At 45.7% G+C, this 23780-nt stretch overlaps 1 protein-coding gene and 1 pseudogene across 1 annotated transcript; both read left to right on the forward strand.

Moving 5' to 3' along the window:
• The first annotated feature begins 3933 nt into the window (after positions 1 to 3933).
• LOC120670585 lies at positions 3934 to 5161 on the forward strand (annotated as a pseudogene).
• A 5267-nt stretch (positions 5162 to 10428) lies between these two features.
• On the forward strand, positions 10429 to 11509 carry LOC120670453. The gene has a single exon (XM_039950551.1). The coding sequence runs from the start codon at positions 10515 to 10517 to the stop codon at positions 11370 to 11372; it is 858 nt and encodes a 285-aa protein (XP_039806485.1). The 5' UTR covers positions 10429 to 10514; the 3' UTR covers positions 11373 to 11509.
• Positions 11510 to 23780: the final 12271 nt, after the last annotated feature.

Genomic DNA, 23780 nt, shown 5'->3' on the forward strand with positions numbered 1-23780 from the left:
GCAACGGGGGCCTACCGGCCAGAACGGGCTGGATACCCCGATCAGGACGCGCTAATAAGGGGTTTGGCCCAATGATTGGATTGGGCCTGAGATCAAACTAACATATATTAGTGCTCTACTTTATTTTAGTTTTTAGTATTCTATATTTACAATTATACCTATTATATTTTAATACCAAACAGAGCACAGATAGATAGGTTACATCTTTTAAAAATGACACTAGTTATATTTTTCTGATTTCAAATAAATAAAGTAGTTTAATTTGATTTTTTATTAAATTATTTTTAGGTTTACAAAAAATAAAGACCACATTTGAAACCACCCAAAGAGTCAAATTTGCCTGGTTTCAACAGCCGGATGATCTTCGTTATCCTGTTAGGTAGTTGAGGGTTGAAAATAGGATAAACGAGCTAGTTTGAAGGTCTACAATGCAACTTTTAAATATAAACATGATTCAATATGAGAGGGCTAAAATAGTACAAAATTTAAAATCTTTTGAATCGGTTTCTATAACAAATAATAAATGAACAGTAATGGCATATTTTTCCCACCGCGTGGATGGAAGGAACGAGCTGCATGTAAAACTATACTCCCATCGCGGAGTATATGCTTACGAAGTAGGAGTATTTTTCTACAATAGTATGAAGCAGGTTGGGTCGATGTGTGAGTCTTTGGTTGGAGCGGCGGAGCACGCACACCACCGCGAATGGTAGGCTGCGGGCAGGAGGATGGGAGCACGAAGCACGAGCGAAGCATCTGCCCATCCGCCGAGAAGTTGCCACCCACCCCTCGCTCCGCTCCATTGCCTGTCGTCCTTGCCTCGCGGATCCTGTCCCTCCTAGCTCCGGCCGGCCTGTTTATCCTCCAGCCAGCCATCATCAGTTGCTAGCTAACTTGTTAAACCTTACCACTAATTAATATTTTAAATAGCCGGCTAAGGCATTTAGCGATCTATGTCTAAAAACAGGCTATAGCCGACTAAAACGGACTATAGCGGCAGTTAAGAGCTAAGTTGTACATGAAAAATCTTAGCTAAATCTCTCTCAAACAGCTATAGCATAAAATAGCAGAAGCTATGGCCGGAGATTTAAAACCTTGCCACTAATTAGCGATAAATGATCCCTCAAGCAATATAATCAACGGACAACGCACTCGTGCGCGCGCACCCGTTGGATCGTGAGACAAGGCCAGGTGTGCGAGCGAGCTGTAGTCTTGGCAAGCTTTGTCGTAGCTACTAGCTCCAATGTTTATGCATGAAGCGCCAAGGTATCTGGCAGCTAGCCTTGAGATCTGGACGCTTGGTTCTTGTGGTAACTAGGCTCTCTGCTGGCCGGCCATCGCGGATCATGTCGCCATGGCAGCCCTGCAACGCAACACCACCTCTCATGTCCTGCTGCGTGCGGCCCCTGCCGTGCACCCGCCTGCTGCTGGTGCTGCTTCGTCTGCAGATTTTGATTTGCGTCCGAGAAAATTAAACTGGCATACATGTGTGCTGTGCGTGCTAACTCCTGTTCCTTCGCAAGCGCTAAGGGTCAAATACTACAATATTACTAGCCATTGCCGCTTGGCAATGAGATTACTGTACGTCTTTTTTTTAACAAACCATACAAGATAGTGAGAATTTCTATTGATGTAGTAAAAAAATACAAGATTACGGTCCTAGAAGGCCATAGGTAGGAAAAAGAAAAGAAACAAAAAAAGAAGAGTCACCTGACAAAATAAAACACACGGCAACTAGAAACTTTGCCGGGTGCTTTATTGAGGCACACGGCAAAGGTGGCGGTCGACCAAACGGCGTCACTAGCCGCCATCTTTGTCGTGTGTCTTAGTTTAGGCACACGGCAAATACGCAACATTTGCCGATTTGTCGTGTGCTCTACCTTTGCCGTAGGCCGTTTCGCCTGGCACACGGCAAACCTTTCCTTTGTCGTGTGCCGATTCTCGTCGCACACGACAAACCCTGCCTTTGCCGTGTGCACGATGTTTTGCACACGGTAAATGTTTCGGCACGACAAACGCATGGTTTCCGGTAGTGTTGGATTGGGACATCAACATGAGGAACTCTGCAACTCAACTCTCCCAGGGAACTTCACATCTCAACTCTCATCCGATTGGATTGGGACATCAACATGGGCAAAAACGCTCAAAACTGTAGGGCCACAGTGGCCGAGCAAGCCAAAGTTATCATGGCTACCAACCTTCTCCTGCCCAGAAAGTCGCTGTCGAAAACTCAATCCTATGTCGATAAAGTAGTAGAGAAAAAACATACCGCACCACATCGAGAGGCCGCCACCATGCAGGACCTATCGCTGTAGTGCCGCTGCCCCACCATATATCATTCGACAGAGTGAAACCACCTAATCCGAACCTCTTATTGGCTGGCTCGCCATGACCACTGCAATAAAAACAACGCACGGGGGCCTCGCCACGACCGCCGTTGAACCACCTCCTCGCTCTTGTCGCCACGCAGAAGACACCGCATGCAAGGTCCTCGCCACGTCCACCACAATACTCCATGTCGCGGATCCGTTCCTTATATCGCCATTAGGATGATAAATGGTGTTGTCCCGTGTTCCAAGATTCACATCAAACAGCTGAACCGCACCAGCCAAATGGCCGTATTGTGTTGCGCCACCCACGCAACAACCACGGCCGCCATACCAGCAAGCCAAGTTGTCGCTTGCACCATCTTTCGATGATGTACCACACCAGAGTCGCCAAGCAAGGATGAGCAATCCGCCGCAGTCCGCTGCAAGCCAAATAGTCCCACGATGTTGGTGCTGCAAGCACCGCCCTCTGACACAGCCCCACGCCGCACTGACAGTTACCAAGCAACGCCAGCCGCTGCAGTCCGCTGCAAGCAGCCAAAACCAACAACCATGTGACGACCCCGGCCACCAACATGATTTCGGTCGCCGTCGCATGAGCTCGGCAACCACCTTCGTGTTAGCCACCTGCACCGAGCCACACCACCAAGCCACCAATAAGGCTTCCACCATCTGGCCGAGATGAGTCTCTACCAATGATGCCTCCAACAAGGTAATGACCAATGATGCCTCCAACAAGATAATGACGCCAATGGCGCCACCATAGCTCGTCAACAAGTGGACAGTTGTTTCACCCAGAGAAACCCGCCAAACTTTCGAAGGCCCGCTCGGGGGACGGCGAGGGAGGGAGGGGAGGCGATGGGGGCTAGGGATGGCGGCGCGCGGGAGTACCCGTTGGGTCGCCTTGCGGGAGTGACGCGGAGGGGAGTGAACACATATGGATCCTTCTGCGAGTTTACTGTACATCTTGCATGCTTGCCTTCTGTTGTTCTGTTCTCCACCTATTTTTGGTTCTTTTTTTTTGGGCCTTGAGAGTAATTTTGGCAAAACCTCGCTTGTTGATTCCAAAGCATGTGACCACAGTATTATGGGATTTCAAAATCTTTAAGAATATTCATACCAAAATAACAGTGAACAGGGATACATGAATTTCAGCTCCTTTATTTGACGTTGCTTCGTCTACATTCTTATTAACGTTTCTTTTATAGGCAACAGATCGATTTCATTGATCAGAACTTGGCGAGAAATAGTGCAAGTGCTCAATAAGGAGGTTTTTAAAATCAATACGCATCCAATACCTGGTGTGGGCTACTCTCACTCGTTAATCTCGCCCCCATGTATATACGGATCTGCACTGCTGAGCCTGATTTCATTCACAGACGATCTCAAATCAGAAAAAAAAAAGAGTACAGAAGCCAAGAATGATCCCTCTCCACCGTGGGCAGCCAACGGCGTGCTCCCTGCTGCAAGCCAGACGCCGCTCTGCTCACACACAGCGCGTCTACGCGTGATCGATCGCCCGTTTTCAACTGCACACATGGCAATGGCATATTGGCATGGCCCCCAGACATGCCAACCACGCAGTCACGCACACGCCGACGCGTGCTGCGACCAGTCGATCCAGCTCCACGCTGCTCACCGTGCGCATAGCTACCAGCAGGCCAGTTCCTCAGATCCTCAGCCATCTCTTTATAAACCCTCTTCAACACACCGGACAGGCGGACCAAGCACACAGACCACGAAGCACGAGCTCTCTCCGGCCGCCATGGCGCCCAGCTTCGCTCGCTCCATCTCCTTCCCTCTGAGCCCGTCCCGGTCGTCGTCCTCCAAGCATCAGCAGCCTGCTCGCACGGCGCCCGCCTACCACGCCCGCTCCGTCAGCCTGCCGTGCCGCTCCCACCCCATCCTCTTGCATCTCCACACCCACATCCGCGCCGTGCGCGCCTGGGCGCAGGACCCCACCTCCGCCGCCCAGGGCCTCGCGCACGTCGACGCGCTCCACGCCGCGCTCGGCGACCTCCTCGACCTCCCCGAGGCGCAGGCCGTTCTCTCCGCCGGCGCCGCCAACGACCGCCTCCTCGACGCCTTCCTCCGCCTCGCCGACGCCCACGGCAGCTTCCAGGAGGCCGTCGTCGACCTCAAGCGGGACGTCGCCGAGGCCCTCGCCGCCATCCGGCGCCGCGACGGCGCGCGTCTCGCCTCCGCGCTAAGGTGAAAGACGGTGCCTGCGCCAGGCCCTCGCGCCTCGGCGGCGGGAGCGCCGCGGAGGTCGAGGTGGCCGGGCTGCTGGCCGAGGCCGCCGCGGCCACGGCGTCCGCATCCGCCGCGCTGTTCAACACCGTGGCGGCCATGTCGGCGTCGGCCTCCGCCGCGGCGTGCTCCTTCAAGAGGACGGCGGCGCTCATGTGCCTGATCAAGAAGGTGCCCAAGGAAGAGAAGGAGACGATGGCGCTGATGGAACAGCTGGAGGAGCTGGAGGAGTGCATCGACGAGCTGGAGAGCGGCAGCGAAAAGGTGTTCAGGAGCCTCGTGCAGACAAGGGTTGCGCTGCTCAACGTACACACCAACATCTTCTAGCTCGATCTAGCAACCAATTGATCTCTAGTATCACTATATAGTAGCAGTCATCATCGGAAATGGAGGAGCTCAATGCAACTGTAACTCTGTAAATATCAGGTTTTTGTACAGTTACATCCGTGTGCTTCTTCTGACTGCTACTTATTACACATCTTACTACGCTCCTGAACATGAATGTAAACATGCGTCGATGATGTGCAAGTATGAAATGCTTATGTTTTCCCCTCGGGTTTCAATTCATACCGAGGTTTTATTTAGAGTGTGGTGTGGTGTGTCATCATCAGTTGTTCGGTATTCACCATTTTCTTCTTCTTTTTTCTGAACGAACCTAGCTATCTATCATTTTATTTCTTATGAATAAATTAAAAGTTTATGCTTCGTCCATGTCGTGTTTCCAGTGACTATCAATCTACCAGTACCAAACATACTATAGAGGAGTATGCATGATGTGATGGCCTGCCGAACTGGGCTAGAATCAACACAATAAACTCCTGTCATATTTACATGCAGCCAGGACCTTACATGTTGGCTATTTATTTACTGTACTCAGCTCCCAAGGCCCAGGGCCCAGGGTCCAGAGCCCAGGTGCACTGATTCGTGAAACTAGTCAGAAACCCTGCAGTTCGATTTTGGTCTTGTTTAGACCTCAAAACGCAAAATGTAAAATTTTTATAAACCGCTTGCATGGTATACTAAATGTAGTCAAAAAATAAATCGCATTACACAAATAGACTGTAAATCGCGAGAAGAATCTAATGAGCCTAATTATGACGTGATTAAATACTAAATTGATACAGTAATGCTACAGTGAACATGCTCTAATGATGAATTAATTAGACTCATTAGATTCGTCTCGTAGTTTACAGACGAGATCTGTAATTATTTTTGTGATTAGTCTACATTTAATACTTCAAATATTGAAGATTCTTTTCCAAAAATGCAATAATGCAAAATGCAAAGTGATCTAAACACACCCTTTTTCTTTTTAGTTACAGGGAATCATATATCACATCGCTAATTTAAAGACACGATGATCTTTGGTTCACTTGCATTGGTTGTACTGCACCGACAAGGACAAGGTTGCTCTGATTTTCAGGAGGGCTTAGAAATTATTAGTCTGAGCACGCACCAATACAGTAAATGGTATATATTGTAGTGATATTGTTTTGCACTATTCTGCATTGTAGCAAGAAGTCAAAACGCGAATAGAGGTCCAAATAAACTAGCATGAAAGAGGTGAAGCCAGTGGAGCTTGAAAAAGTAGCTCCACCGGCTCCAGCTTTGGGTTTCATGGTAATGCTACAGTGTATGGAACCGGAGCACCGAAGAGCTCTCCCAGATGAGGTCTAAGGGCAGCTCTAATGTGTGTGCTAGGAAGATGAAAATATAAGAGAGAAATGAAAAGAGGTGAAATACATTGGAGGAAATGTGCTAGCTTATTAGCATTTCATTGCACCAATGGCTTGTTTTTGCAGCTGGTGTCAAGAATAATGAACAAACAAAATTCCTCTCCACTCATTCTCTCTCCACCCACTAACATGAAGCATGGTTAGAAAAATTAGAGAAGTTAAATTTTCTTTATTAATATAGGGCCCACCTTAGTTTGGACTAGTGAAAGTTTTATAGGTTGGATTTCTTTTTGCTAAGAGAGCATACTCACCCGTCCCAAAACAAGTCATCTTAGGGATTATAAGACAAATTAACAAAAAAAAGTAAAATAACCATGTCTGCCTCTATTTATTACCTATATTTGGCACTAATTGATTCTTGCATGCACATGTACTTTCTAAATAAGGTAAGATAACTAGTTTTTTTTGGACAAATTTTAAATTCCAAAGTGATTTGCTTTTGAGGACGGAGGAAGTACTTACTATAGTAAGAAGACTAAATGTTAAGAGAGTGTTTAGTTGGTGAAAAAGTTTGAGTTCTCTGGTACTGTAGCACATTTCATTGTTATTTGATAATTAATGTCTAATTATAAACTAATTAAGCTTAAAAAATTTCTCTCGTATGAATCAGTTATGCTATGTAATTAGTTATTTTTTCAACTATATTTAATACTCCATGCATATGTCCAAAGTTTAATGTGACGTATTCTGAGCAAAAAATTTTGGGAACTAAACACCCTCTAATTGTATAGCTGGATTGGACACTGCGAAATGGTGGAAGGACACGAATCAGACAAGCAAGATCGAGGACAAGGACAAGGCCCCGTACAGGCTCCTGTCCGTACGGGGCAGAGGAAATGTCGGCGGCCCTCGCGCCCCGCGCACACGAGCTGTACGTCTTGTCTGTCTCCTCCGTCCGATCGATCCTCTTTGCGTCGCCGTGGTCCCCCGCTGCGCTCTCGGCCGGCCGGCCGTCGCGGATCGTGTCGGGCACCGCCATGGAAAGCTACTTGTTACTGTTAGGGCACCGCCCCGACCGGCCATTCATGAAAATGGAGGAGGAGCAACGACACATGCAAGCACGCGAATCGAATGAGTGAATGCTGCCAAAAAAACGATCCAATGATCCATCATCGTCCATCTGTCGTCGTCACGAGCCGCCGGCCAAAGGATCGGAGCCGATCGATCGACGGAGGTCGTCGCTAATAACGGTCAAGATCGAATGCCGCCGCCGTCCTCCTAGCTTGCGTTGCTCCGTGCATCCAACACGGGACCTCTAGCTAGCCGATGTACACAGGAGATCGAGCATCCAACTTGTGCATGCATGCGCATGTCTTTGTCGCATTGCATGCTCTCTAGCTAGCTCAGTCGATCCCTGATTCCTGTTGTAGACTTATTAATTACTCTCTCAGTCTCAAGTTATTAGTGGCCTTAACTTTTTTAGGTATATAACTTTTACTATGCATCTAGATATATATATCATGTATAAATACATAGCAAAATCGATATATCTAGAAAATCAAAACGACTAATAATTCGAGATGGAGGGATAGCATGCAGCTAGCTTGCCGACATCGATCAATCATAGAGATATCTAGCTCGCTCCATAAATATTGTATATTTGAGCTGGTAATATTATTAATTATTCGCCAATAATATGGTACGGTTAATTACCTACTCCTGATGGGCGGGAACATATGGGGATCCATATATGGTGACGGGTGACCCAAGTCAATGATGTGTCATCCTTCAAATAATGATGTACTCATACACCTTGGACTACTACTTTTGATGATTCCAACCGATAGAGATTTTCATTTACCTATACCATTGGATCATCTCTAGGCAAATACTGCCCATATGCCCTGTATTTTTTCTTCTTGGATGAGAATAAATTTAATACAAAATTATAGCTATCGACAATAGCAATCCTTATAGCATTTCCAACAGGCTAGGTAAACCGAGTTGGTTCTATAAAATAGAAAAAATAGGCTCAAATCTAGATCCAATGGCCTCTTCAAACTCCTTGGCTCAGTATCTAGCTAGCCATCCAACCTCCTCCACTAGCCTTTTTTTTTTGCTAAGCACTCGACTCGCTATCATTCCCATCCAGCGCGCCCTCCATCCCTTTGCACCCCCTTTGCCAGCCCCTCTGTCCCCGAGCGCTCTCCATCGCCTCCTTCGCCCCTCCGTCCCCGAGCACACTCTGTCGCCTCCTTCCCCTCCGCCCCTTCCACTGCCCCATCCACCGCGCCCTATCCGTTCCCTCCATGCACAAGGAGGGAGACGCGGGGCAGCACATGAGCCTGCATGCGGAGCTCACGCCCGCCGGCGATGGCTTGCACGCGGAGCTCAGACGAGAGGGATTGCTCGTCCACCGACCGGACTGCACTCCCCTCGGCAGTGGACTACGCTTCCCGCCGGGGAAGGGCTTGGTCGGGCTTATGGAGGTGCAGGGTGGAGCGATGGGGTCTAGGGTGCGCGGAATTGGAGTGGGGCGGCGAGGAATGACCGGCGCGGCGCCGACGGTGGCCTGCTCGGCTTGGCCGAGAGGGGGAATGGGGACGGGAAGGATGGGCGCCTGGGAACAAAGGATAAGGCCAACCTCAACATGAAGGGCAATGATTGCCGGGCGGCCGACGCCTGGTGGTCGCCGGAACTGTGCCGTCGTCAGCATGAGGTACAATATGGGAACAGATGAGCAGATGAAACATGACAAACATTGCTCAAAAGATTTTTTTTGGATTTTGACAGGCATAAACTCATAATTTTGCATTGAAACTTGAATTTCAAAACAAAAGTTTTAGAGGTAGAAAAGATTTGCAACTTTAATGTTGGGCAAAAGTTGATTTGTGTCTTGAATTTGGGCGAAAATAAGGATCAAAGCTCAGCCAAGGTTGAAATGTACTTAAGCATATATGATTAAGGCTAATAAGAAAGCTTATGATATGATTAATGATTAACAGAAGACAATTAATACTGGGGTATTACAAGGGGAAACTAAGTGAACAACTTCATCATCAGCAGTAAGAATATATATTGACACGAGGAATTACAATAGAATCAGTTGGTGGTGGGTTGGGGGGGGGGGTTGAGGAGATTGAGCCATATCAATGCAAGCATCAGGATGACAAAGAACAATAACATTATGAGAAAAATGATTTGGTTAATACAATTGAGAAGGGGGTGTGGGAACAGTTTCAGGTGAAATCTAAGAAACGGATCCATATGTATCATCAACCATGTCATGAGTGGTTTGATAGGGTTGCGTTGCCACACTGATACAAGATTCTAGACTTTTCCAAATTTTTAGGGCAAGACCACATATCTATAATTGAACACATCAACGGATTCTTAGCGCAATGCAGTGAGGTATCAGCTGAAGAATCTCTAAAAATTACATTGTTTTTCTGGTGTTTAACCGGATCGGCTTTCACATGGCTTTCATCATTGCCACAAAATTCGATGGTTGCTGATGCATGGGATGGTCTCGATGAGCGGAAATTTTAGATCCAAAACTAGCCCAACTTTTATTATCAGTCCGATCCGCAAAACGTACGCTAATGTTAGATAAGCTCGTTGGATCTGCTAGTATAGCACTGCCGTCTGCCGGTAGTTGTTGAGTAGTTTTGCTCCGAGGATAGGGCCGTTGTGATGAAATGAGGAACATGCAAAACACGAGGTGGAGCCACCGGGTACGGTCCTTCACCTACAGGACAAGCGCATCATCGACAGGACAGGAGACACGCACCACCCACCACCCCAACAAAGAGCACCGACGACGACGCGCGCAGCAAGAGCACAGCGACGCCGAAATGAAATGATTGGCGGCCCTGCCTGCCCATCCAGCTCGACGAGGAGCACATCCATCGGGAAGCATGCATGTCACCGTCCAATGGCGGCAGCCCGATCCAGATTCCAGCATCAGGCGGCCTCCACGTGTAGCTAGCACCTAGCAGCTCCCCGTCGCTCGAGGCCGCTCGCTGCCGGCCACGGCCACTTGCGTTCTCCCACGCGTCCCCGTCCCCCGCGGATCCGGCGGCCACGCCCACCAACCCAACCACCGCATGCGCGCGCGCCTCCGCTTTATATGCCCCCTCTTCTTCCTCCCCTCTCCCCATCACCGCAGCTAGCACGGCAAGCAAAGGCCAAAGGGGGGCCTTCCACAAGGAAGAAGAAGATCCCAGCTAGATCGATCCGATCAGCGGCAGCTCTCAGCAAAATGGCTCCCAGCTTCGGTCGCTCCATCTCCTTCCCGCTCAGCCCGGCGCGATCCTCCAGCTCCAGGCGCCACGTCCGCTCCGTCAGCCTCCCGTCCTCCCGCGCCCACCCGCTGCTCGCCCACCTCCAGAACACCACCCGCGCCGTCCGCGCCTGGGTAGCCGCCCCCACCGCCCCCGCCACGGGCCTCGCCCACCTCGACGCGCTCCACGCCGCGCTCGCCGAGCTCCTCCTCCTCCCCGAGGCGCGCGCCGCGCTCCGAAGCGGCGCCGCCACCGCGGACTGCCTCCTCGACGGGTTCCTCGTCCTCGCCGACGCGCACGGCGCCTTCCAGGAGGCCGCCCTCGAGCTCAGGCGCCACGCCGCCGAGGCCCAGGCCGCGCTCCGCCGGCGCGACCTGCCCCGCCTCGCCTCCGCGGCCCGGGCGCAGCGCCAGGCCGAGAAGGACCTCGCCCGCCTCGCCTCGTCCGTGCGCGCCGCCGCCAGGTTCCCGCAGCTGGCCGGGACCGCCGCCAGCGTCGCCGAGGTCGAGGTCTCCGGGGTGCTCACCGAGGCCGTGGCCGCCGTCGCGTCGGCCTCAGCGGCCGTGTTCTCGGCCGTCGAGGCCGTCTCATCGGCCGCGACCACCGCCGTCGCGTCTTGGTCCAAGAAGCCAGCAGCGACTCGCATCTCTCAGCTGGTCACGAGGGCCAAGGCGGCGGCTGCCTCCTCCGACGAGGACAAGGAGATGGCGGCGCTCGACAAGTTGGAAGACCTGGACGAATGCATCGCCAGGATGGAAGCCGGGAGCGACAAGGTGTTCAGGAGCATCCTGCAAACCAGGGTTGCACTCCTAAACATCCACACCCAAACATGCTGACGATTTAATTTTATTTGGACAAGAAAATCAGTCCAGATGATTAGATATTGGATCATTGACCCAACAATACAAGTGTACATACAAACCAAACTGATGAACGAATTAAAGCAAAAAAAAAGCTCTTGTTCGGCTCTACATATCTTCTCCTCTGTTTATCCTGCTTGCATGAACATCGATCTCCATTCAATTTGTCGATCCGCTACATACTTCGAATAATTAACATGCGCCTTTCATGTTCACAAGCTTAAACGACCCATCTCTGACTGACGGTATAGTAAAGATGTCAGATCGAACGGTTGGTATAATATTATTAAGATGCATGCATGTTCGCAAGCTTAATCCCATTAATGCGAATTGCTCGAGATGAGATCGATCTCTGCCATATCATCACTATCTTCTTAAATAATCAAACCATATGACTCGCGCGCTCTGATCTGGATCTAGATCAGAGTTCCTCAAACAACGATGCACGCACGTCTCCGAATAATGAGATGGAGACAGAACTGATCAATGCTCCACTATTCTATTCAACATTGGCCAAGATCTCCGACACTGAACACTAAATAAAGAAGGTGGCCTAAGAGCAAGCCCAATAAGCTTGGCTTCAAGCCAAGCTGTGTCATCAAGAGACAAAGTCATCAGACAAGCTATACAACAATTTGTCTCTACGCCATCATATTCTATTCAACCTGGACCCACCTGCCAGTTTTCTTTATTCTCTTATCTCTCTCCGCTCATGTGATCCGATGGGATAGAAGAGGAGTGGTGGGCCCCATGAACAGGTAACAGCCCGGCGCTGCATGTGGCGACTACCTCGCCCTCTCTCTCCATTTCTCTCACCGCCAGCTCGGATTTGCACCTTGGCTTCCGTGAGGCACCGAGTGAGGTGGCCTTATTGTACTTGCTCTAAGAGTTGGTCCTAGGAAGCGGTGAACAACTATCTATCCCCACAGCTCTTACCTCTAATAAGCTAAGCCACTCTCTAAGTTAATAAAATTCTAAAAAACAGCTAAAACATATGGATCAATGGAAAATGCTTCTCTTTTGAAAAACACAACAAGAGTTTTGCTAGGCATATATTAAGAGAGAAGAGTAATGGTGTGGTAGCAATCAATAAGGCAATCACCAATATAAAAATGACTTGTTGCACCATAATTTTCCCCTATCATTGTTTAATATATATATCTTAAAATTCATGCATTTTTTGTTAGAGGTAAGCAAATAAACTAAGATTATGGACCGTTTACTCCCTTTTGTGGTCCTTTGATAGGATGAACAGCATATAATAATTATCTTTTAATCAAGCTGTCATGAACAGAGAAAATACTACAAATTATTAATACTAAGGTAAGGATATATGCTACAGATTATTAAGATTCTAGTACACAAACTACTAGCACATCGTTTGATGCCAACTACCCGTTCGTGCAAAAATTTGTCCTAGCTAGAATCAAATCTCTCTCCGAAATAAGGTGGTTAGCTCCATCTTTTGATTTTTGGTGACTAAATCAAATGGCTAAGATACTCTCTTATCCTCTCTAGTGCTAAAACTAATGGACCTAGCTAGCTAGAAACATGATCATTAATGCGAACTCCTACTAGCTAGCTCGATTGCTATCATTTGAGCACGATTTCCCCCAACAATTGTGTGAACATATAGACCTGGTCTCTCTCTCTCTCTCTCTCTCTCTCTCTCTCTCTAGTTTTTGACACACACACACACAAACTAGATGGAGAGAGAGAGAGAGAGAGAGAGAGAGAGAGAGAGAGAGAGAGAGAGAGAGAGAGAGAGAGAGAGAGAGTTTGTGTGTGTGTCAAAAATTTAAGTGCACAGGAAATATAATCTCTTTGCGGATCTGGCAGCTGTTGGCTTAAAAGATAAAAAGATGCAAATACTGGAGCGAGAACATGCAATCGTGCGCAAACTAACTAACCTCCCCTGCAATAGCTACCAGCCGGTAGCTAGGAAAGGAGGGCATATGAAGAAGCCCTGAGAGTTGGAGGACGACAACCCATTCGTGCAACATTATGACTACTGGCAATGCCGTGCCTATACATAATTCTCTATGCTCGACCATATAATTGTTAGTTTGTAACCAGCCGATATGATGATGGTATCGAGAGCAACTACAGATTAGAACGAGACCATATAATTGCATGATTTTCAAATGAAGTGGCAATGTGATTAAGGTCGTAGGTTATATTATTGGACAAGGTGATGCAGACGCTAGCATATGCACATTTCGTTTGTTTTTCAGTCAGTAGGCAACAAGCTTATATAGGAAAGAATTTTATTTGCACTATTGGAATAGTTTTAGACCGGCACGGGATTCATTTTCTTTTTTTCTTAAAAAATGAAGTTGTTATATTATTTGTGCAGAGGATGAAATTTATTTCAGTATAAATAGCAGGCATATGAAAGAAATAAGAATGGAGAGAAAATTTTTTGAGAACTTATGGTTGAAACATAAATCATATCTGATATGTAATTTACATATATACATTCTCTTGTGATATATATGAAACTAAAGCTGGAATAGCCGTTGATCATGGCGGCTGGCCGGCTGGTCGGCTGGCTTGTATATATAGTAGCTAGCTCTGTTACGCGGATACTCCTAGGAGGTGGTGTATTTGTATCCGATACGGATACGCTCCGGATATGCCTCGAATACATTTCTAGCAGTATCCTAAAAAATGGATACGTATTTGCTTGGATACGCGTATCCGATACTTTTGGGCCAGATGGGATACAGCCCAAAGCAGTAATCAGCCCACCCAAATGCTGTTTTGGTAGTAAGAGATGATACAAAATGATGAACTTGCTGCAATAGAACTGTAGAACTAGATGAGCAGCAACTGAAGAACCCCTTGTGGAATCAGTTGTGCTTTTAGAGAATGCTAGTTATAGAGGTAATGTTATATCGACATGCAAGTATTGCACATCTGAGTATAGGGGAAGTTACTCAAGAGTAAAATCTCACTTGCTGAATATCTATGTGATATTTATATATAATTATTAATTATCCTAGCCGTATCCCCGTATCAGTGTTTTTTGGGAAAGTGCGTATCCGCGTATCCGATACGTATCGTATCCGATACCCGTACCAGTATCCGTGTAACATAGGTAGCTAGTAGCTTGTATATAAAGCATGCATGGTTCGGATTATATTGTTGAAGCAGCCAAAAGGTAGATCGCTCTAGATATAACAAGCAGATGTATAACGACAAGCAAGGTGTGTTGATCGAGAACCCAAGCAACATCATGCATGCCATGCATTGTCCGTGGATATATATAGTATAATGCAACTTGATGTAGCTGCCGCCGTTGGATTCCGGTAGTGTATGGTGTCTCCTTTGTTGTATTTTGACATAGTGATAGATGATGAGTAAGCTGAGGAAATTGACCTAGTTGTCCAAAATCTGCCAACAGACAAGTCTCTAGGTCCAGATGGCTTTAACACTGATTTTATTAAAAGAGCTTGGCCTATCATTAAGGAAGATTTCTATACTCTTTGTTCAGCATTTTATAATGGGGAAATTTGTCTACAGAGCATCAATAGTTCATACATAGCTCTTATTCCGAAAGTGAACAATGCATCCACATCATCTGATTTCAGACCAATCTCTTTGCTCAACACTTCAATGAAGCTAATCACCAAGCTACTAGCAAATTGGTTACAGTCAGTGATTCAAAATATTATTCTCAAAAATCAGTATGGCTTCATTCATTCCAGAACCATACAAGATTGTGTTGCCTGGGCTTTTGAATATCTACATCTGTGTCATCATTCCAAGAAAGAGAGTTATTCTCAAACTTGACTTTGAAAAGGCTTTTGACGAAGTGGAACATCCAGCTATTATCCAAGTTATGCAATACATGGGTTTTGGTGAAAAATGGCTGCATTGGATAAATTCCATATTTTCTTTAGGGACTTCTGCAGTTCTTCTCAACAGTGTGCCTGGTAAAACTTTTCATTGCAGAAGAGGGGTAAGGCAAGGAGACCCACTCTCACCTCTCCTCTTTGTCCTAGCTGCAGATTTACTGCAATCTGCACTAAATGTTGCAAAAAACAATGGGTTGCTCTCTCTTCCAATACCTCTTAATCACTCTCAGGATTTTCCAATCTTGTTATATGCTGATGACACTCTGATAATTATGGAAGCTAAGCTTGATCAACTGGCAACCCTCAAAGATATTCTTAGGCTCTTCTCACTTTCCACTGGTCTCAAGGTTAACTTTTCTAAGTCAATGCTGGTGCCCATAAACTTGGCTTCAGAAAATGCTTTGCTTCTTGCCCAGTCAGTTGGATGTGCTTTGGGCTCGCTACCTTTCACATATTTGGGTCTTCCTTTGTGTCTGAGCAAACCAAAGGTAGTTGATTTTTGGCCTTTGATTTCAAAATGTGAAAGAAGATTAGCTAGTACCTCAATCTTTTTATCCCAAGCAGGAAAATTACAGCTCACGAATGCAGTTTTTTTTGCATTACCAACATTTTATATGTGCACTTTCAAGTTGCATAAAACAGTCATCAAGCAAATCGATAAATTCAGAAAGCATTGTCTGTGGAGAGGGGCTGATTTAAATGCCAAAACACCTCCAAAGGCTGCGTGGCATATGGTGTGTCTTTCAAAAGCTCAAGGTGGCTTACGGGTCATCAACCTGACAACCCAAAATGAGGCCCTTCTACTTAAGAACCTTCATAAATTTTTTAACAGGTTGGACATTCCCTGGGTGCATCTCATTTGGGAAAAGCACTACCAAAATGACAAATTGACAAGCACAATAAAAAAGGGATCCTTTTGGTGGAAGGATAATCTTAAATTGCTAGAGAAATTCAAGGGCCTTGCTTCAGTCAACTTATCTGATGGACGAACCTGTCTACTTTGGTGGGATCTATGGGACAATCAAGTTTGTGCACAAGTTTAACCTGAACTCTTCTCTTTTACCAAGGTGAAGAATGTCATAATTCAGAAAGTGTTGTCCCCAATGTCTATTGACCAACTCTTTCACCTGCCACTTTCTTCAGAAGCCTATGCTCAGTTGTTACTCTTAAGTGACAAATTGGATTCACTTCAGCTCTCCAATAATCATGACACTTGGAATTATATTTGGGGATCCCCTTACTACTCAAGTTCTAAAGCATACAAGCGACTTACAGGTCAAGCATTTGTCCCCTCTCCCTATAAATGGCTTTGGAAAAATTGCTGTTAGCACAAACACAAAGTCTTTTTTTGGCTATTTCTAAAAGATCGATTGAGTACAAGAGATTTGTTGGAAAGGAAAGAGATGATCCTCCAGTCACATGAATGTGTTCTCTGCAACCAAAACTCCAGGGAAACTCTTGAGCATTTGTTTCTGGTCTGTCCTTTCGCCACACAGTTCTGGGCATCCTTGGATCTCACGGTGCCGGCATTTCAAGATCATATAGAGGTGGTCACTTCTTTCAGAAGACAACTCAATATCCCTTTTTTTATGGAAGTTATAATCCTGGTGTGGCAGAACCGCCTAAATTATCCCGGCTCAAGTGCGTAAACCATCACCATAAAGGCAACATTAGCTTAAACGCACTTCAAACGGAACAATTTTTGGTCTGTCGGGTAACGTCCCGATACAACCACCGATTCTCGGATCGAACAAGCATACCCCGCACGAAGGCGAGTTCAGAGATATTACAACCACAATTTTACAACTCAGGCATAATAATGATTACAAACCAGTTAAACACATTATTACAAAGCCAACTTAAATAACAGTTATACAAGCTATGATTATAAGTTCAGAGTCTAAACAGCGGAAGATGAAACACGATGACTACAACACGTCGCAAAAGTATACCAAGCTAGCCCAAGCATGGTATCACTCGTCATAGTCATTGCCGGCCGAAGACGTATCCCACTCTACGGACCAGCCAGGAGGCAACGAGCAAGGATAGGTCAAGCTAGCGATCTGATCCTCAAAACTCATACCTGAAAAAGGGTTTCAACAGCAAGGCTGAGTATTCTAATACTCAGCAAGACTTAACCGTCAACGGGTATAAGTAGCCCACCTTAGCTAGACTATGCAAGGCTTTGTGAGGCTCTGGTTTTCTTTTGCTGAAAAGCAATAAAGAGTATGTCCTTACTTTCAAGTTTTAGCTTTCAAGGTTCTAGTTGATTAACCGTTCTATGTAAGCAGCTACTATCCAATCATGGTAGAAAATTAAGTAAACATCAAGATTGATTATAGTATTGTTGCTCTTCTTACTCTGTGTGGCAAAGAGATCAAGCAGTCTCATTTCATCGTGAGAGGCGGACGATTCTGAATCGAAATTCAACCTTGCAAGGATAACCTAGCACACACGTCTGGAACACCGTCGGGTCATTCCCAAACAACCGTTGACCTTTCTTTCCGGCTTGTGGATAGGAACACTCTCCCCGACTACAGGGCTCCAAGGTCCACCCTTCTACGAGGTCCACCCTTGTCCCTTGAAGTCGCAGTGTTGCGCAACATAAAAATAAAACCTATCCCTAAGAGAGAGTATCAGGTATATCCACTCCCCGGTCCAATCGGCTACTAGGCTTGCCGCGTACCATATTGACGGCATGTGGCTAGTACTTTCAAAGACTTAGCCAACGCTACCACACACCGCGACCTTAGCAAGTTCAATAACACAGACGGGGTCTCACATGAAGTTATGATATCGATCACAACCCCGTCCGTCGTCCTTATATTGATAACAGAAAGTAAACAGACAAATCCTATAAAACTCGCGAGTGACAGGCAATCACTCGACTTTTACCGGTCCTATAAGCTTAGCAAGTAGTCGAACTCAAGTCTAGTGTTCAGTACATAGGTTCCTAGGATCATGCATCTAGGGTTTCAATTCAAATCCTAAGAACTGTAAATGCACAAGTAAAATAATACAGTAAAAGATATTAATTTGAAGTATAGGTTATGTCCGGGGCTTGCCTTCTCGATAATTGCTAACTATTTCAGCTCTAGGCTCTTCCGAACTTTGGTCCGGGGCTTCAGTTAGTTCCGCAGTGTTCACTTGAGCTTCGAGATCACCTCCGTCAGATTCCGGGATCAGCTCGTACGTCCCGTCCGATAAGGCAGTCGTGTCTATATGTAATGCAAGAACAACATTATAAACATACATGGGCAATCGTTTATAGAGTAGTTAAATACCAAATTTAACTACACAAGGCATCATGATCAACAGCACAAATGAAGTTGACTAACTTCATAAACAAGTGGGGTGATTTCCTATACGATTAAGTCATGGTTTGCAAATAAATCAACAACTCAGAGTACAAATATTAATAAATTCTACCAAAATTACACTAAACAGAACATGAACATACTAAGCTACCCTGTAAAAATCATGCCAATACATGTAGCCATTTAATCACAACAAATCATTTATGCAGGCAACACCTAGCACAAGCTTGAATTATACAGATCAAACTAGAGCCAATCAGAGGCTCAAAATTTAACAAGAGATCTACACAGGGATAATTTATCCACTGTTAATGTTTCATGATTTTATCTACAAGAAATTAATTCTGAGAAAATAAACAAAACAGACATCAGTTTAGCAAGATTCAATTTTAGCTCCTGTTCTAGTCATGAACTAAGGCTCAAACTTCCTGGACAAGCTAATATTCTCCAGATGAACACTCAGGAATATTTTCAGTATTTAACAAGAACAGAAACTATTTATCATAAATAAAGTATACTAAACAAGGATTAAATCAAATAAATAGCTACAACAAAGAAATGATCATGAAATTTTTATAGCAAAACTAGTGTAACATGATTCAACCACCACAAAAATTTGAGAGCAATACAAGCTTTCAAGCATCAGATAAGAAAAAGATTAAAGAACAAGTATTTATATACCTAATAACACAAATCAAAATCTACAGCAAAAACTTGTAACTAAAGCCTAACAGATTATGGTTCTAATGCATAGAGCTCTTCAAGAGAATTCCAAAACATCAAGATTTGCTATTTTACGAATTTTCTACAAATTGATATTGAATTTCAAAGATCACAGCAAACTATTACAAACAAGTCCTTAGAGCACTATTCCTCTGAGTCTAGAGCTTCGCAGACAGCCCCCTGGGCTTTTCCAAATTCTAACACCGACGTCCCTGGCCGGGTCAGAGAGGGGAGGCGGGGTTTGACCGGCCGTTTCCCGGCGAGGGGCTCACCGGCGGCGAGAGTGGAGGGGTGCGTAAGCTTCACGGGTGCAAGGCGCACCTCTGGGTGGCCTAGGGGTGCGGGAAGGGGCTCGGAGGCGGCGGCTCGACGGAGCAGGCGGGTCGGCGGCGGAGTTCTACGGCGGCTAGGGTTATCCGGTGGTCGAGGGTGGAAGATAAGGGGCTAGGGAGCTGCGCGGGGCCAAGTCGGAGCTACTGGAGGGGTTAATTTGGGGCGAGGACAGGCGGAGGAGTGAGTTCAACGGCGGCCTGGGCTCACCGGCGTTTGGCGGATGGCGGCGGTGGTGTTCCTGGGTCTGGGGTTGGGGAAACGGAAAACAAACGAAGGGAACGGGTCGCGGGGCTATTTGCAGTGCTCAAGCGCGCGCGAGATTGAGGGCTGGGGCTCTGTGGCGAGCTCGCCACGGCGGTGTCGCGGTGGCGGCCGCGAGGAGGTTCTGGGCTCGCCGGGGTGGCGTGGCTCGGCTGTGGAGGCTCCAGTGCGAGGCAACAGGAGGGGGAGGAGGTCGTCCGCGACGCGTGGTCGCCAGCGCACGGCGGAGTAATGGCCGGAATGGCCGGGAAGGCGTCGGCAGCGGCGCTGTCGGTGGCGTCGTCGGCGAGAAGCAGAGCAGGGAGGTGGGAGATGGTCATAAGGGTCGATTTGTAATTACCAAAAATTCCAGGGACCTCTCTGTAAATAAGCAATAACTTTTAAACTAAAGCTCAAATGAAAAAGTGCCCAACATGAAAGTTGTTCAACTTTTCAAGATCTACAACTTTGATGTTGTGCAAAAATTTATTTGACCAAAGATTCAAGAGCTAAAATTAAAATCATTGAAGAGATTTTGAATTCTAGGAAATTTGTCTTTTTCAAAGCAAATTCACTTCAACACTAGACTCAAAAGCAAAAATGGCTGCCATGCATTAAATGCACTGAAATTTTACCAAAAACACCCTCCACAAAAGCTATATTCATATTTAACTATATAAAGGACCTTGCATAAATTCATAATTACACATATAACCTTTCATAATTACAAAAAGATCCTTTTTAAGTAATTCAAGCACATGATGCATAGCAAACCTACACAATTACTGTGCAGACACCTAATTAATTACTGTGCCGACACCTGGGGTGTTACAGCCTTCCCCCCTAAAAGGAATCTTGTCCCGAGATTACAGGAAGAAAAGGATGCAAAGATTTGATACCTGGATTGGTTCTAAGAAAATCGGGAAAGTTTCGTTGGAGAAAATTTTCAGTCTCCCAAGTAGCTTCTTCTACAGTATGCTGATTCCACTGGATTTTGTACATTTTAACTTTCTCCCTTCTAGTACTTCTTTCTTTGGTGTCAAGAATCTTGATTGGATACTCCGTATAAGATAGATCGGATTCAATCTCGATATCCTGTGGTTCAAGGATTTCAGTAGGTACCCTGGTGCACTTCCGAAGTTGTGAGACATAGAAGACATCATGAACGACAGCCAACTGAGATGGAAGACGGAGTCGGTAGGCAACGGGTCCACAAGTTTCGATAATTTCAAATGGTCCAATGTATCGGGGTGCTAATTTCCCTTTTAAGCCAAAACGTTGAACACCTTTAGTAGGAGATACTCGCAAATATACAAAGTCCCCTACCTCGAATTGCAAAGGATCTCTTCTTTTGTCTGCATAACTTTTCTGTCTTGATTGGGCTGCTTTAAGATTAACCTGGATAACTCTGACTTGCTCCTCTGCCTCCGAGACTAAATCTGGCCCAAAAATTTTGCGTTCCCCAGCTTGTGACCAATTCAAAGGAGTTCGACACCTTCGACCATATAATGCTTCAAATGGTGCCATTTGCAAGCTGGATTGATAACTGTTATTGTATGCAAACTCTGCCAGTGCTAGGCACTTAACCCAGTTCTTGCCATATTGAATAGTACATGCCCTCAACATGTCTTCAAGGATTTGATTGATGCGTTCAGTTTGCCCATCTGTTTGTGGATGATAAGCTGAACTACGAATCAGTTTTGTTCCAAGGGATTCTTGCATCTGCTCCCAGAAACGTGCTATAAACTGAGGCCCACGATCAGAAATAATCGTCTTTGGAATTCCATGTAAACGAACAATCTGATCGAGATAAATCTCTGCGTACCTCTTGGCAGAATAAGTGGTGTGTACTGGAATAAAATGAGCGGTCTTTGTGAGTCTATCAACTATTACCCAAACAGAATCATGCTTATGAGGAGTAGTGGGTAAACCAACGATAAAATCCATACTGATGTCCTCCCATTTCCAGGATGGAATAGATAAAGGTTGGAGAGTACCAGCTACTTTCAAGTGACTAGCCTTAACTCTTTGACAGACATCACACTCAGAAACATATCTGGCAATCTCCCTTTTCATTCAAGTCCACCAGAAGCTTTGTTTAAGATCGTGGTACATCTTGGTACCACCGGGATGAATCGAAAACTTCGATAGATGTGCTTCATCAAGGATTTGCTTTCTAAGCTGATGATCCTTGGGTACAACCAGTCGAGATTCGAACCATAGAACTCCTCTATGATCCACTCGGAAACATTTATACTTTGCTTCTCCTTGTGATAACTTTTCCTTGATGATCTTGATACCCTCATCATGTAATTGCCCCATGATGATGCTATCATGAAGTGTGGGCTCAAGGGATATATGGTTCAAACTTCCTTGAGGTACCATTTCTAAGTTTAACTTCATTATTTCCTGGCATAGAGTTTCATTGAATGGTTCTACAGATAGACAATGAAATTGGGACTTGCGGCTGAGTGCATCCGCAACCACATTAGCCTTTCCTGGATGATAATGCACTTCTAGATCATAATCCTTTATCAACTCTAGCCAGCGTCTCTGTCTCATGTTGAGATCAGCTTGAGTGAAGATATATTTGAGGCTCTTATGGTCAGTGTAAATATTACAGTGAGTTCCCATAAGATGATGTCTCCACATCTTAAGAGCGTGAATGACAGCTGCTAACTCCAGATCATGGGTTGGATAATTTTTCTCATGATTCCGGAGAGCTCTTGATGCATAAGAAATAACCCGGTTGTCCTACATAAGCACACAACCAAGTCCCGTACCCGAAGCATCACAATAGACATCGAAAGGTTTGGTACTGTCCGGTGTAGACAATACTGGAGCGGTAGTTAATCTTGCTTTGAGAGTTTGGAAAGCTTCTTCACACTTATCATTCCAAACAAACCTCACTCCCTTCTTCAATAACTCCGTCATAGGCTTGGCTATTCTGGAGAAATCAGTAATGAACCGACGATAATATCCAGCTAAACCAAGAAAACTGCGAATTTGATGAACTGAAATAGGAGATTCCCAATCCATCACTTCTTGTACTTTAGTTGGATCAACAGATATACCATCACTGGAGATAGTGTGACCTAAGAATTTCACACTGTCCAACCAAAATTCACACTTGGAGAATTTGGCATAAAGATGATGATCTCGTAATCATTGAAGAACGATACGCAAATGTTCAGCATGATCTTCTTCATTCTTGGAGTAGATCAAAATATCGTCAATGAAAACCACGACGAATTTATCCAGCTCCGGCATGAAGACTGAATTCATCAAGTACATAAAATATGCTGGGGCGTTGGTAAGACCAAAAGACATAACCAAATATTCATATAGTCCATATCTGGTAGAGAAAGCAGTCTTTGGAATATCACAAGGTTTGATCTTTATTTGATGGTAGCCAGAACGAAGATCAATCTTAGAGAAAACCTTAGCTCCAGCTAACTGATCAAACAGAATATCAATGCGGGGAAGAGGATACTTGTTTTTAATAGTGACCGCATTGAGTGGTCGATAATCAACACATAGCCTCAAACTATTGTCTTTCTTCTTCACAAACAGGGCTGGACATCCCCAGGGTGAAGAACTGGGACGTATAAAGCCCTTGTCAAGAAGGTCTTGGAGTTGGACTTTCAATTCTGCTAATTCATTTGGAGGCATTCGGTACGACCTCTTAGAAATAGGGGCGGTACCGGGTTGAAGCTCAATAACAAACTCAATATCTCTATCAGGGGGCATTCCAGGCAAATCATCTGGAAATACATCCGCGTACTCCCACACAATAGGGATATCTTCAAGTTTAATTTCTTTTGTGGTATAGGCACAAGAGTTGAAGCACTCTCGTTGTGGTAGATAGAGTATGGTGGCTCCTTGATGTGGTGAATCTATCTCGATAGCTC

Source organism: Panicum virgatum, chromosome 4N, assembly GCF_016808335.1.
Source record: "Panicum virgatum strain AP13 chromosome 4N, P.virgatum_v5, whole genome shotgun sequence".
Lineage (NCBI taxonomy): Eukaryota > Viridiplantae > Streptophyta > Magnoliopsida > Poales > Poaceae > Panicum > Panicum virgatum.